Raw genomic sequence first — 16,476 nt, forward strand, 5'->3', positions numbered from 1 at the left:
GCAACCCTGCATCCAGCAAGGCTACGGGGGCCATTTTTCCAATGGCATTTGCTCATTTGGTGCCTCTGTGTCACATTTTGGTAATCCTTGCAATATTTCAAATCTTCCACAAGCAAAAAGATTACAACTTGCTAAAGGCTGAGATGATGGTTGGCATTTTTTAGCAATAAAGTACTTTTTAATTAAGGTATGTACTTTTTTTAGACATAATGCTATTGAACACTTAAAAGACTACAGTATAGTGTAAATATAACTTTCATATGCACCAAGAAACCGAAAAATTCGTGTGACTAGCTTTACTGCAATGATCTGGAACCAAACCTGTGATATCTCCAAGGTAGACAGCCTGTACCTTTCTCATATAATATGGCAATCAAGGACTTGTCCTTAAAGATTTGAAAAATTAGTACTTGATCTTTTTGGGGTAACTTTTTTCTTTTGTGGAAGAATAAAGGGATGGAAATTTCTTCCTTCTAAATTCAATCGCAAACCCCAAACCACATAAACGTTTCAACTATTTCTTCTTTAATACAGCTCAGGGGAAAAAATGAAGACAAAAACCTAGTTTAACAACAAAGAGTCAAAGATTAATTATTTCTAATTTAGTTTAAAACTATACATAAGTTTTCCATGGAGTACTATGATGGGACCCCCAAGCTCCTATTAATAAAGATGAGTTACACAATCCTCAAGACAAAGCAACTTAACTTACCAGGATTGTTTGTCTTAAATTTTCTATGCAGTCTAATGTGTCCAACAGTATGCTAGGCTCTATGGGGTAATATGTAAAAAATGGTTTCTGATTCTGTCTTACATTATTCTACTTAAGGAATTAGATTACACACAAAGACACAACTTGTGTACATCCATAAACACTACCCCAACCCCACCCCGCACGGGAATTCACTAAGTAATGTAAGAGAGGCTTCTACACTGTATAGGAAAAACACACTCCTGTGTCTCTTCTTTGCTCACACTACTACCACACTCACAACACTTCTTACACCAGATGTGTGGATCTTCCACATACCAAGCATTCTGTGACATTGGCTGGGTGTCCTTCAATTCAGTTCCGACACGTTTTACCTGGAGTTAGCATCAGATCCCACAGGCTAAGGATTCAGTCCCACAAGACTGCCCTAGTTCAGATGCTAATCTCAAGTCCACGATGGCACCCGTACTTCCAGTTGACAGGCTATAAATTAGGGTTCCCATGATTCCTCCTGGGGTTTGATGAGTTGCTAGAATAGCTCAAAGAACTCAGGGTAACACGTGCTTACATTTACTAACTTATTAAAAAGGATATAATAAAGGACACAGATGAGCAGTCAGATGAAGAGATACACAGGGAAAGGTATGTGGGAAGGGACACAGAGATTCTACACCCTTTCCAGCCAAGTCACCTCCCAACTCAAAAGCTCTCCAAATCCTGTACTTCTGAAATTTTTTGGAAGTTTCATCATATAGGTATGATTGATCATTAACTGAGTCTCCAGTCGCTCTCCATTCCCAGAGGGTGGGAGGTGGAGGGAAAAGTTTCAAACCTCTAATCATGACTTACGTCTTTCTGGTGACCAGCCCTGATCCTGAAGCTACCCAGGAGCCCACCAAGAGCTGCATCCTTAGAACAAAAGAGACTCCTATCACCCCCGAAATTTCAAGGGATTCAGGAACTCTGATTCAGGAATCAGGGTCAAGGACCAAATATTAGAACAACAGATGCTCCTAGTGCTTTGCTCACTTAGGAAATTACAAGAGTTTTAGGAGCTCTGTGCCAACAAAAGGGTGCAGAGAGCAATATATATATATTTCCTATTATTTCATATATACTTTTAAACTATTGTCAAATATAAGATTTCTTAAAACTTGTTTGTGTTCTCTGAAGCAATTATGATATGAAATGATAATGTGAAGCCTATTTTACGAAAGAGTAAAACAAGAATGAATTTTTTGATATGTAAAAATATATGTGAAATGACAGAAATTAACAGAAGATAAAGTAGTCTCGTTTCACTATAGAAGAACTTGAAAAATACTGAAAGATGTGACTGGATAAGTTCTTGAAATGAGTTACAACAGTTAATCATATATATATTTGGGTTTATATTCTGGTATAATAAATCAACACTAAAAAACAAAGTAAATCTACCCTATACAGAAAAATAATTTTGGATAAACTAGTCCACTGATTAGAATTAGTTACCCCTATTACATAATAAGGTCTTTATGCATAGGGTGAGTATGGCTTAAATTGTTCAATTCAACAAATATTGATGAAATACTGTGCTGTGAACCGTGAAGTACAAAGATGAATAAGATGTGGTTCCTGGTTTCACAGCATTTACAGTCTAGATGGGAGTCAGGCACATAAGTAGAACAGTAAGATGATTATTAAAGAACCTATTAGTATGTATTTGATACTTCCCAAATAATACAGTCAACTAAAATTGGAGCATGAGGAGGATAAGGGAGCATTTCAAGAGGATGTAGCATTCAAATTAGGTTTTGCTGACATTCTGGCCAAGGGAACAGCTGCACAGAGACATAGGAAAAATCAAATGTAAAGAACTGTCTGAGGAGGGCGGTAAGCAGATGTCTCATGCCTGTGTGCAGTGCACAGCACGTGGAGGGCAGAAGCTGGTAATGAGCTGGTCTGGCGTCCAGGAAACTTTTACTTAATCCTGAAGGTTCTGGGAAAGATTCTAAGAAGAAAAGTAACAACTGTGTTTTAGGAAGATAATTTAGGCTATAGTTTAAAGAATGAACTGGAAAAGTAAAAGCAGAAAGACTGGTTAGGTACATACTGAATACTTTAGACAGGCTCTATCTACCAGGGAAAGTGAAGGAAGAGAGAGATCCAGCAAAGAAACAAAACAGACAGCTCTTGAAAACTGAGAAACTGGCTAAGGATAATGGCATTCAGAATATAAATGAGAAACAAAGATGGTCTGAGATCAGCTCAACTTACTGGAACAAGGCATAACTAAACTAAAAACACAGGCTCTATCCAGTCTATGTACTACGTGGAAATAAACGAAATACATTCAATGTGCATGCTATTGTTCATTCTCTGAATAGAAGGCCAACATTTACTACTTGAAAGGTGTGCACAGAAACAAATACACTAAACTCAATATGCCTCTGAAAGCAGGGGTTTTTTAGAAAATCAAAGTTTCTACTACTTAAAAAAGTTTTTAACAAAAGGCTCTCTATTACAGGTGAGAAACTTGTTCCAGTATGTGAAAACAAGCATATGAGTGCTTCTTTATTTTTAGCCAGTCATTTTCCAACTCACTTTAAAGCTACTTGTTCAGCTTACTCAGTTCTGAATTCTAACTTGATGAAAAGAGAGAAATGATAACACTCCTTTGAGGGGTTTTGTTGTTGTTGCCATTCAGCATAATGTAATTTATATGCTGCACAAGGAGCTTTGTAGCACTGCAATACAATATTCTCTGGTCTCCTGGGGATACACGGCATGGGTAGGGAGAAAAATAAATAGAAGCCTTTATGGTATTCTTTTAATCTACTGAGGTTTCACATTTTGTCTATAACATATTCCAGAGTAGTGGGGAGAATCTCAACCTTGAACATTGTTAAATAATTCCTTGTTGAATTGTATTATAATCAAAAGGCCAGCATTCCTGTAGTGCTAACTAGCAGTAGCTTTATTTATTTCATGTGTAATAAGACCCCCTTGGGGGGAAGGGCAATAGCTCAGTGGTAGAGCGCCTGCTTAGCATGCACCAGGCCCTGGGTTCAATCCCTAGTACCTCCATTAAAAAAAAAAAAAAAAAAAAAAGACTCCCTCAGTTAATCCTAAAATGTCAATGTGGGAAAGAACGCCATCAAGATGGAAATGTGGGGGGAGGTGATACATATTTGAAACAAGTTTTAGCCTTATTTCAAAATTATTATTTTAAGTAGAAGAAAAGGGCCTTATTAAATACAAATTAAAAAAATTTTAAGTACAGGATAAATATTAATTCAGTTATCTTAAGTGTTTTTGGTTATAATCTTAATGATCGGGAGACGATTTGAAACAAAACCTAGTTTGCCTCTGAAGATTTTAACTATAAATATGTCTAAATAAAAGGCCATTCTAAAAAGAATCTCGGCACTTACAGCATTAAGTACACAATAACTAGTCAAACGCAAATCAGTCTTCTAGTCAGTTTATAATAAAAATTAAGTTATTTAAACGTATCGGTCCATTCTCAGGCAACTGCTTTATTTAGTGTCTGATTCTATATAAGCATCAAATAAGGATCTAAGAAGAAAAAAATCACCTACTCCTAGTATAAATGAGATGGTGAACAAACTTCTTTCAAAGAAAATTAGGATTACAATGTTCCTGCAAATAAGAACACAAAACACTAACATTTTGTCTCTGATTAGTGGTTTTAAAAAAAGATCACTATAAAGCAAAAGAAAAGCACATATTTAGGTTAGGCGTTACAACAATTTAAAGCTAGATACAAAGATGTTTCATTTGTTAACTCTTTTTCCCTCCAAAAATTTTTTTAAGAAATGGCAGTAACACAGATTAATAACAAAGACTGAGAGGCAGACAAAATTACCTGCTCTAAAACAGAAAGACAGCAAATATAGTTGGTTCATGCGCCTAAAACTATTATATATGGGAGAGAGGGTTTTCTTATCAATCAGTTTTAGATGTCTGCCTCCTAGACCCAAACAAGGTTGGTGGCAGAAAAACATTTCAAGGTGGTCATTATTTAGGGCAGAACAAGAGCCTTTAAAGACAAAGAACAAAACTGCCTGGTGACAGCTTGTCAAGACCATACCCTGGGAACTTCCTCCACTGTCAATCTACAATCTGTGTCTGAACCAAGAGGCCTGATGTTGTCCAGATCTTGGGATTTTCTGTCAAGGCTTTTAAAAGAGGCACATGTAAGAAACAGAGAACCTATATTGGCAAATAACAGTATTACCAAGGCTGTCAAGATGATGTGTTTGGTGTTTTTCTCCATTCTGCTATCATGCTTCTTTGCATTAAATCAGCTTAGAAGATATATAAACAGCTTTTCAAATTTCCTATTCAGAAGCTGGATAAGAGAAAGTCCCTCTCTCCCCCACCTCCCACTCCCCTCCACACACAATGCTGTGATTCACCTACCTGTAGCATGCCTTGACCGTTTCCTTCTATGGTACCTTCGTAAGTGACATGCAGTCGAGTCAGGGGTTTTTCACATCTACAATTTTAAAAAGGTATTCCCTTATTTATTTTTTTAATGGTAAGCACTTTACTACAGAAAAATTTGAAAATATTGATTAACTATAAAAGAAAAATGGAAACTACTCCCAAGTCTCAAAAGTCAGAAATAGATGCCCACTCTTAACATTCTTGGGACAGTCTCCCCCAGTTTTCCCATTCAAATACAGAAATATACACATTTAAATTAACATGGGAGACCATACTGCTTTGAAACCTGTTTTCCCCCACAAAATATCAAAGTTTCTCTTCTTTATTTTTAATTTTTTTCAATTTTTATACATTTAAAAAATTACTTTCCATTTACAGTTATTAAAAAATATTGGCTATATTCTCCATATGGTACAATATATCCTTGAGCCTATCTTACACCCAATTTGTATCTCCCACTCCCCATCCCTGTGTTGCCCCTCCTGCTCCCCAGTGGTAACCACTAGTTGGTTCTCTGTATCTGTGAGTCTGCTTCTTTTTTGTTATATTCACTAGCTGGTTGTATTTTTTAGATTCCACATATAAGTGATATCATATAGTATTTGTCTTTGTTTGTCTGGCTTATTTCACTTAGATAATACCCTCCAAGTCCATCCATGTTGCTATAAATGGCAAAATTTTATTCTTTTTTATGGCTGAGTAGTACTCTATTGTAATATATACCACATCTTCTTTATCCATTCATCTGTTGACACCTAGATTGCTTCCGTATCTTGGAAATTGTAAATAATGCTGCTATAAACATTAGGGTGCATATATCTTTCCAAATGAGTGTTTTTGGTTTTTTTTGACGTATACCTAGGAGTGGAACTGCTGGGTCATATGGTAATTCTATGTTGAGTCTTTTGAGAAACTTCCATACTGTTTTCCACAGTGGCTGCACCAGTTTACATTCCCATCAACAGTGTACAAGGAAAGTTTCTTCTCTTTAAAAGTTGAAAAACTACTCAAAATATTTTTTAAAAATTAATACCTATGAAATTGCATGCTGAGTCGGCAACCTAAGGAAAAATACAGAAAAATCTGACCAAAAAATCATGCATGATTCTAAGAGGGGCTCTATTTTAACTAGTCTGGAAATCATATATGTGTGTGGGGGGGGGTCTTGATGAAAACACATGCCACATAAATTCTGATTTATGATATTTTTATATCAATAAAAGTGATAGATAAACCTAGTACCTGTAAGTCACAATTATTTTCTTTCCTTTTTATAAACCATGGTGGTTGAGGTGTTTATGGGGGGTTCTGATATGCTACTGCCATATTTGGCACCTTGACATATTGAATATTTTAAGCTGAAGAAATTTGAGAAAGAGGCAGAAGCAGAAAGGTCACTCTGATCTCCTCCCCCTCTCCCTCTTCTTACCTGAAACAAGCAGTAAAAACCCTCATGTGATGGGCCCTCCCTATACCTGGAGGAAAGAAGCACTCTTATCTCTGAAGGCAGAGATGCCAAGAGAATTCTAACACAGAGATTGCTGTTTCCCCCAGTTTACTGTAATTACATCATACTCGTTTACATCCCATGTTCCTCCACGACTGTCCACTCTACATCAAACCTAGCATAAAAGTACATAGATCTGTTTCTTTGGGTCTTTATTTCCTCATGAAGGCTTCTGAGTCACATAAAGCTTACATAAAAGAAATCTGTATGCTTTTCTCCTGTTAATCTGTCTTTATCAGTTTCATTTTCACAGCCAGCCAGGCACCCTAAGAGAGCTGAGGAAAACCTTTCTCCTGCCCTACAGTGTTTATCTGGCTTACATTACATTTTTTAAAATTCCATTTTATTAATAGTAGTTGATGATGGCATTTTTCCTTAGTAGACTTTCCCCCGGTTACTTACTAAATGAAAATTATAAGTTATAAAAGAATGCCACAGAATGTAACAGATAAGCCCCAAACTCATAGAAGAGTGGCATAAACTTTTTGGAGGAAGGGGAATTATATACTTTTAAAAACAATTTTAAAAAAAGACAATTTAGCCAAGAAGAACTATTTACTTATTGAGATTTGCTTACTTCCTGGTATCAACGAGTTCAAATACATTTTTGGTAAAGCTCTGGTCCAACAGACTGATAGCCTTAAAGCCAGAAGATAATTCAATACAGGTTCTAAAAGTTTCATATGTATTAACTCATTTAATCTTCACAACATCCCTATTACCATCTTCCTTTAACAGATGGGAAAACAGAGCTTAGGTAACCTGCCCAAGACTAGTAAAAGAAGCAACAAATATTTGAACCTAGAAAGCCCAAGTCAGTGGTTTACGCTCTTAACCAGTAAGTTATACTTAGAGAAAAATTACTTTGCAAATCTCTTGGAGAAAGTACTATAGTTTGATTTTTTTTAACTTCCTTATTTTTTGGAGTGGGGGGGGGTCCCCTACTTTCCTGGCTATTTTATTCCAAGGGAGACCACCTGTAAGATTACCAAAAGCATGATCCAGAAATCTCACCTGCTGTCAATTATTCTCTGTGACTATAGTTGTCAACTTATAGCACACTTCTTAATAAAAGTATGAAATTGCTAGAAACTGGTGGTTTTTTTTTAATGAGCATCCTCCAACTTTCGGATTGGTTTCCCCTTCTGGCTCCAGCAAATCCTTCATACCACTGCCCCAGGAATCAAAGATACAGATCATTCTAGCTCTCCGTGTTTAACTAAGCCTGGCTAAGGCGTTTACTGATAATCACAGGGTTAACTATAATGCTAGAAACTTGGAACTCAGAAAAGCCTCTAACTTCCTGGCAGCCATTTAGTCCCTTACTCTTGGGAACACCAACAATCCTCACCACTTCTTCATCCTCTCTCTTTTAAGTGAATGCATGTTTCTGGTTCTGTGGAATCAGGGAGATTGATTTTAATTACATTCTCCAACTCACTAATGAAGCAGCTAAAACAAAAAAGAGATCAATGAAATAAAAAAAACTTTACAAAGTTATGAAGATAAGCCTACCAAGTTAAGAGGAATATCTTGATCTTACTTAAAGGGCAAAGTTATCTCCTTGACACAGCAGTCTCACTGGTCTCTGCATTCTGACCTACCCCTTTTCTCCCAGATGGTGTACAAATAGGTGTCCTTTCACGTTAGTGCCAAAGGAATGCCAGGTGCAGAGATCCTGAGCTGAATTTAAAACAACTCCTCTGAATGATCTATAAAATCTACACCAAAGTGACATGAACAAAACATCTGTGTTCCTATTAAAGATTAAGAGAAGAGCTAAGAAAAGCAATCCTCTGTACTCTGGTCTGGGCAGATAGCACAACAGATTGTTACTTTCAGTTCTAGGCGCCATATTTCAAGAGGGACCAATGGCCTAGAGTCTGTCAAGAACAAGTTAAAGGGTTTACAATCCCTATTATATATGAGACAGAAGAAATGAGTAGTTTAGTATATACATGTGTGCACTGTTAGAGGTGGGAGTACATCAAGAAAGCATTAAAATACATGAAGGAGGATCGAATGTTGAAGAAAATTAGATTTACAATTATTTATTGTAACTCCAGAAGGAAGAACCAGGAATGGGATTTGGCAGGGCGGGGCAGGGGAGGCTTTTAGAAGACAGACTTTTTTAGTGATGAAAGTATTAGATAATATAACACAAGCAGCCAACAATGGGATAGACAGCGGTTGGTCAGTGAGTTTCCCATCACCGAGGCTGTTACAGGCATTACAAAGTTATTATTTTTAGCAGGCGGCTGGACCGGATGACTTCCTGGGGTCCCTTTCATCTCTAATATGCCATGATTCCAAAATGCAGTACATGTTTCTCTTCCTTTCTGGCTCAGTTTTACTTTGTTTTTGTTTTCCTTTTGGTTGTTTAATCTTTTATCCACTTCCCTCTGCTAATAATCTTCTCAGCCATGCAGTCAGCCTCCTCAAGTAAGTGTGTTTTTCTTTCACCTCACAAGTAAACATCTTTGATGACTGAAAACACAGGAAAGCCACCTAAGCGTATGCGGCTCCTCATGTTAATTCCTTTAAGAATGGGTCTCTTTCATTGCTAAGTCCAAACAAAGCAGTTACAAACTATGATGAAAATTATTAGAAAGTGAAAATGAAGAAACACTGGTTAACACGAATGCACACCCAAAATACGCATTTAGTGTAAGTTTAACCATGTCCTCACATGCATTGAAATAGTAGATTCATTCTTCTTTAAGTGCTTTGGGGATCTGCTCAAGGTTAGAAAACATGTTGGCTATTTCAGAGCACTAAGGAACTTACAAATCCGAATAAAATCAGATTGGTTATTATCTGCCTCAGTATTGGCAGACAAATAATAAGAAAAACCCTATTAAATTAGCAACTTCCACAAAATTGCCAATAGTACACGTAAACGTGGACAAACTTCAAAACTCGTCACTCAAATTCTAGATAATTACTATCTACTTTTTAGTTTAATTAAAAAAAAAAATCCCTAAGTGAAGTAAGCCAGAAAGAGAAAGAAAATACCATATGAGATCACTCTTATGTGGAATCTAAAAAAAAAACAAAAAACAAAAATAAATACAAAACAGAAACAGACTCACAGGCATAGAATACAAACTTGTGGTTGCCAAGGGAGTGGGGGGTGGGAAGGGACAGACTGGGATTTTAAAATGTAGAATAGATAAACAAGATTATACTGTATAGCACAAGGGAATATATACAAGATCTGGTGGTAGCTCGCAGCAAAAAAAAAAAAAAAGTGACAATGAATATATGTATGTTCATGTATAACTGAAAAATTGTGCTCTTCACTGGAATTTGACACAACATTGTAAAATGACTATTACTCAATAAAAAAATGTTTTAAAAAAAAAATCCCAATCTCGTCCTCCAGAAAGAATAGCCATAAAATACAAACACTAGCCAAAAAAAGGAGGGTAAGGAGGAGCATTAAATGTTGGTGTTCTGTTTAATATTAGTATGTTCATACATAAAACTCCTTAATTCTAAATAGCACTTTGTTTCAGAAGACAAAACTAAGGCAAAAGAGTAGAAGTGAAAGGGTTGCAGACTTCGATTCAAAAGGCATGACCTTTCTAACAATGACAGCTATCAACTGATCATTTTAAGAGGAAAACTCTCTAGTGCTAGGGCAATTAAGAGGTTGAGAAGCCATCTTTCCAGGGGCTGTAAAACAGAATTCTCTCATGGTGAAAGAGTCCTTCTAATTCTAAGATTCCAGGATTATTTATATCATTATTACCTTTCCCACTCTGGAAAATCTTCAAGACTCTGTCTTGTAAATGTCACCAACCCAGTAGGTTCTACAAAAGCAATAAAAGAGAAATACACCCAAAATAAGTTTTAAATTTGAAAAGATTTTATATATGTGTGTGTGTATGTGTGTGTATAATTTTTTTTTCCCAGTAAAAGAATGGGTCCAACAATGGCCATAAAACTAGTTGGGAAATACCAAGCCTAGTGTTGGAACACAACAGAAGGTTGATTTAATATAATATTATCCTTACAGAAGGAACACTTTCTATAAAACAGTAAGCCCTCCTTAAAACACAAAACTACACAGTTAACAGCACAACAGTAGGATTTGAGTCCTGGTACTTTTTGGTTAAGTTTGCTAAACTGAATATACTTTTAAAAAATCCTTAGGAAAAGAAAGATGTATCATGAACGTAGCTTATATAATAAAGACAAACTGAATTTTAATCTGTAGACTCCTTCTCAAAGAAAAGCCTAACCCTACACCTGAAGATTGGTGAATGTATACACATTTACGTGTTTTGTTATAAAATAATATGTCTAAGATTAAAAAAGAAAATTCTTGGCGTGTCCTTTGAGGTTGACACAGCTAAATCCAGGGCTTAGACGATATACAATTGCTCTTCTTATAAGGCGCCTTAGCCGGAAGGAGGAATTACTGTGTTCCAAGAGGCTAGAGAAGAAAGATGACATAGTTTTCAAGGAGCAATAGATATGAGGGGATCAAAATGCAGTAAATTTTAGAGGATAAGATCCTTTTTTGTTAGGGTTACCTTTTTTTTTTTTTAACTAGTGGCAAAAGCAACAAATAAATCAGTTGGCCAAAAGTAATTTGTTTGATTCAAATCAAAGAACAAACTAAAAAGGCCAGGCCATTTCTGTTTTCTTCTCTTAAGAAAAAAAAAAAAAAAAAAAGCTCTTAAGCAGGGAGAAACACGTCAGGAACTATTAGTGATAATGGTGGGAGAGTCCCACTGAAAGCTTGGCAAACATTTCATTCCTTTGGATGATTCCACATTTCTCTGCTCTCAGTCACAAGCAGTAACGACTCAATAATCACATGGAGTAGTGACAGCAGAACACAGAATTGTGTTAACATGGGTTACAAAGTACTCTTTAGATGTCTAACTTTCTTTATGATAAATGGATAGCATATTTAAAACTCACAAGTATGAGGTCAAACGATTCAAACACTAGAGAAGCAACTCTATTAATAGAAAACCAATGTCTGTATCATCATTCAGTAATTTAGCAGAAAAGTAAGAACATTAAATGTCCCTCATATACACTAGAAGAGACCAGAAGAAATTAAAAAAATGAACATTTCTGGCAAAGCAATAAAGAAGAAGAAGAACATGGCTCTTTAGACATAATTAATAACAAAAATACCTTGAAAGCCCACCTACTACCTTTCTCCCATAAAAAGACACCTTTCACACCAGAATAGGTTATTTTGGGTAATCAAGTATGTCCCTTAATAAAATCACAATATACACTGTATATTAATCATCAGTTTTTAAATACTCCATCTATAAGATAGTTTTACCTAAAATTATATTGAAAATAACTCACAAAGCTCTTCAAAATCTTTAAGCCTCAAGATCTTCACTATAAATATAAAATGTAGACTTTTCACAACATTGAAAAGTTGGTACTGATGGAATTACACGTTATCAATTCTAAAAAGCACATTTTTTCATGTATTAAGCTTCTGAAACTAGGATACACCTTACATAGTCAAAGGTATCTAGCCATTGCCTTGGTCTGGACTAAAGTTGAATTTTTCCAGAGAAGATGTGCATCTGCTTCCATCATCGTCTGGGAGCACCACCAACCTGAGATCAGCCTGAATTAAATCTTCTGTTGCAGGCTTCTGGTAATATGACTTCAGACCCCAGACTTGGGGCTTGTGGTGCAAATTTTCAGGGAGGATTTTTTTGGTGCCCTCTCTACCTAGGTTGACACTTGCAGTTCATTGACCCTCTTCTGCACGGCCAAATTAATGTCTCATTTATCCTTAGACTAGGGGTGCAGACCTTCAGTGTACCAGCTTTATAAGAGATCTCCTACGACTCCACATCCTAAGTGTTTTTCCCTTCTTAGTGGTATGTAACATAATGGCAACTTCTTACCATCTGTCATGTCCTAGAGTTGATGAAATACGGAACTTTAAGTAGGTTCCTATAGTTTCTACTTAGTAGATGCCATAACTTTTATGTAAAGTAATTATTAAATTGAAAACTCCTTTTATTTTACTTAGTATTTCCTCCTTAAGCCTGTAGCTTTACAACCTAAAAACCTATAGCATGTCTCAGTATATTTCTACAAAGAACCGAATTCCCATGTACAGTGAAAAAGTCAGAAAATAAAATGTCTAATTGCAATTTATTTTTTCAGCCTAATTCCTAATACTTATGATGATTTATAACATCTAGTTGAAAAACAAAATTTTAGCTTTTTCCCTCAAAGGATTTAAAATCCTAAAACTTGGGAAGGCAAGTAAGCTTTTAAAGCAGACATGCATGATTTAACTTCAAGGACAGAAACGTAAACTCTGAATTACTTAGATATAGTAATGGAATACATTCTATTTAGATTTAGAATATTGAAAAATATACTCATCTTTCTAACGAATTATTAAAAATTCTAATTTGGCTTTATGTCTCATAAGGCCCAATGAGCCTTCATATTCCTTAATATTTCATTCAGTACAGAGCACAAAACTTAAAATAGATAACCCAAAAAATAAATAACCCTTTATCAAAGAAGCCTATGGTTTTTTGCCCTTAAATACCAATATCCTGATAACTGATTTCTTCCCCCAAATTTGAATAATGTCCAATACAATACATTCAAGAGGGAAAAAAATGCCAATGTGATGTTACTTACTATGGAAAGGATATGAGACAAATGATCTTAAAATAATTCAGTGAGGACCAGAATTGAAAAGAACCCATTTCACTTGACCGGAGTTGACCTGTTGTACTTATCAAAAGCAAACTCTTGAGATGTTCTAGTTTGCTTTATAACTGATTTGTAGGAAAGGCTACCCATGATAATAGCTAACATTTATAAAGCATGTAACTTCTCATTCAATATTTACAACTACCCTGTGAGGTAAGCTATCATTATTCTTTTATTTTACAGATAAGGAAACTGAGGCTTAGCGAGGTTAAGAAACTTGTCCGTGGTCACTCAGCAACTAGGATAAGAGTAGCGACACCAACCTATTACTAGCTGTCACTACCAACGTCGGTTAGACAGTGACCACCACTACCTCAGGTGCTATGATTAGCCTTGGAAAAAAAAGATGGTCAAGGTCCAGCACAGGAGGAACAAACCCATAAACACTAAGTACAGTACTATTTTATAAGAACTCTAAACAGGGCATTAAGGAGGCACAAAAGAGAAGGATGGGTGGAAAGGCAATGAATTAGTCAACCTCTGCAAGTAAACTAATTATAACAGTCAATGCTTCTTTAAATAAAGAACACTGAAAATGTATTTCCTGGTCAATACACGTTCTTTTGAAAGTATTAACTTACTTCTTTTTATTCATGAAAATCCATTAGACTATGTTACACTGGTCTAATTTCAGAGGACACAAAACCCACACACATTCATAGAACACATTTATGTATACATAAACATACGCATAAAATGTAGATCATAATATTGAACTATTACTGTTTTAATGTCTTTTGGCAGGAAAGTGTACTTTGAACACAAAATGTTTTTGACCTGTCATTTGATCTGAACTGTCCTCACCAGTGATAAAAATTACAGTAAGAATGAAAGGAATTTACTTCTCTCTGTGACTCTTCTAAAGTAGCAGAAGAGCGTTTTAAGCTTCTCTGGTTTCCTTGATGAACGTCCTTCAAACAATCTGAAAGAGATCGAAAATAAAAGAGGGTGAAGGATGATTTAAAATGTTTTAATGATTCACAAGAAACTAAATCTACATTGCTACTAAGTAATTAGTAGTTCTTCCAGAAGGCAATTCTGTAATGATAGAAAACCAGGAAACATTCAGATTCAAACAGCATCTGGAGAGGACTGAAACCAACCAGAATCAGGCTTCTTAAAAGTTGTTCAGGTCAGATGGCACTCTCTAACAACCACGTTCCTCCAATCTATTTTCCTCCAGGGAGAAGGCACCATCTGGTCCCCCAAAGTCAATTAGGCCAGTGAGTTAATGCTTGATCATCTTCCCAATGGCAAATACTATTTTATTTATAGTTCATAATATTACTAGGTAGTTAAATGATTGAACCAAAATGGTATCTGAAAAAAAGTCCAAATGATTGTTTGTGGTGGGGGCAGCAATGACAGCAACAAGCAGGTATGACAAGATATTGGGGTACTGACCAAAAATATACGCTTTGTATGTAACCAAAACAATGCTGACCCTATGCCATCTAGTTTCCAGCAATCTGGACTTGCACTACTTAATTTAGTTTTCTTTGAAATGACGTGGCATTGTTATTGGTAACACATAATGCAATTTATCCTGAGGAAAGAAAAGCAGGGCTTTGGAAGCATATGACCTGAGGAAGTAGTTCACTAAAAGATTTCTAACACAAAAGCATGCTTTTGGGCACAACATCTAGCTTTACAAAGGTATTTACAAATTATAAAGAAATTCCATGGCTATAAATAATGAGGTATTATTCATTTGCCTCTAGTCATATACTCTGTCTTTAAAACCAGAAACCCTTCAAGTAAAAGTTTGCTTTAATAAGTGCCAAAATGGGTAAAATATTTCATGATTAGAAAAACAAGCTTATGTAACTATGCAGAGAGAGAAAAGTTAATTCTATGAGAAAATCCTATTGAGCAACTGAAATGAATTAGGAAAAGGGAAGGAAATGTAGATTTCAAATCATCCTGTTTTCAATGATCTGAAATTCTTTATTCAGGGTCAATTTCTGAGAAAACAATTTATATGAATACTTATTTCCTGAAAAGAATGCTAATGTCAGAACGTATTTTTACCAAATGTGAAATCAAATTAATTTTTAAAAATAGTTTGGGTGAGTGCCTGGGTGATCATTTTTACTCATCTAAAAGAACTTATTTTTTCAAATGTTTATTACAAATACTCTTAAAAACCAGCTGCCTGCCAAAAGAAAGAATCTTTGAGTGTGCAGGTTTCAGTGTGGTTTCTTCTGCAATATGTCAACCAGAATAGTTTGTTTAAATCAAAATGATAGTCGAAATGAAGAAGCCACTTGGCAGTTTAATTAAACATCCTGTATCAAATAAATATGATTTATCAAATGAATACCTTAGGATCCATTGCACAGTCCCTTTCTAGGTTTACTACTTAGCAGAGGGAAGCAGGATGAATATAAAGGCAGCTATCATTTTGGAGAGATGAACTGATGTACTATACAATTCAATTAAGGGAAGAAAGTTCCTCTTCGGAGAACTGTTGCATCATGAGTGAAAATGGCTATGGCCCTTCAGAAATAATTCCCCCACACATAAAAAGCTTCCATGTGTGGTCAGTTGTTTGTAAAATGACATACAAGTTCACATATTTCATAACCATGATGGCAAATTATTAACCTTTTATTAACCGTAGGAGCCTCTTGGGACTACAGATTTATTACCTTAGCAAAATGGACTTTCCTGGAAAGATTATATGGCTGTTTCATCACCGACTTCAAATGAGCACCACTGTTTATTTTGCAGGTTTAACTCTTATAGGAACAAATCAAGCAGAATCTCCATGTATTCTCTTTATTCACTGCTCCAAGTCTAATTTCAAATAACTATGTAACCAAATATGCTTTCTATCTTCCTGATGGAGAATTGTGTGTAGGGTGGAGTCAGAAACACAAGGAGGGTGGGGTAGAAAGCTGGGGAAGATGAAGCAGGTTTAAAACTCCTGTGTTAATTCTCAGATTTCACTGTTGTAAAATTTTAAAGTACTATGTATAGCCACCTAAATAAAATGAAGTATCCTGATATGAAAGAAGCAAAAAACCATAAAAACACAGGCAATCTGCAGGAGTGAAAGCTACAAGAGTGA

The 16,476-nt window shown here is 35.7% G+C and overlaps 1 protein-coding gene across 4 annotated transcripts in view; it reads right to left on the reverse strand.

The window, feature by feature from the left end:
- PARG (poly(ADP-ribose) glycohydrolase) overlaps positions 1-16,476 on the reverse strand; it is a 109,338-nt gene that overhangs the window by 34,028 nt on the left and 58,834 nt on the right. For all 4 annotated transcript variants that reach the window (XM_010963507.3, XM_074374379.1, XM_010963504.3 and 1 more), the window contains exons 10-12: positions 14,246-14,325; positions 10,426-10,486; positions 5,138-5,213 (exon numbers count right to left, since the gene is read on the reverse strand). In XM_010963507.3, the coding sequence (XP_010961809.1) occupies positions 5,138-5,213; positions 10,426-10,486; positions 14,246-14,325 (217 nt within the window). The remainder of the gene's footprint in view (positions 1-5,137; positions 5,214-10,425; positions 10,487-14,245; positions 14,326-16,476) is intronic.

This window comes from Camelus bactrianus, chromosome 11 (genome assembly GCF_048773025.1).
Source record: "Camelus bactrianus isolate YW-2024 breed Bactrian camel chromosome 11, ASM4877302v1, whole genome shotgun sequence".
Lineage (NCBI taxonomy): Eukaryota > Metazoa > Chordata > Mammalia > Artiodactyla > Camelidae > Camelus > Camelus bactrianus.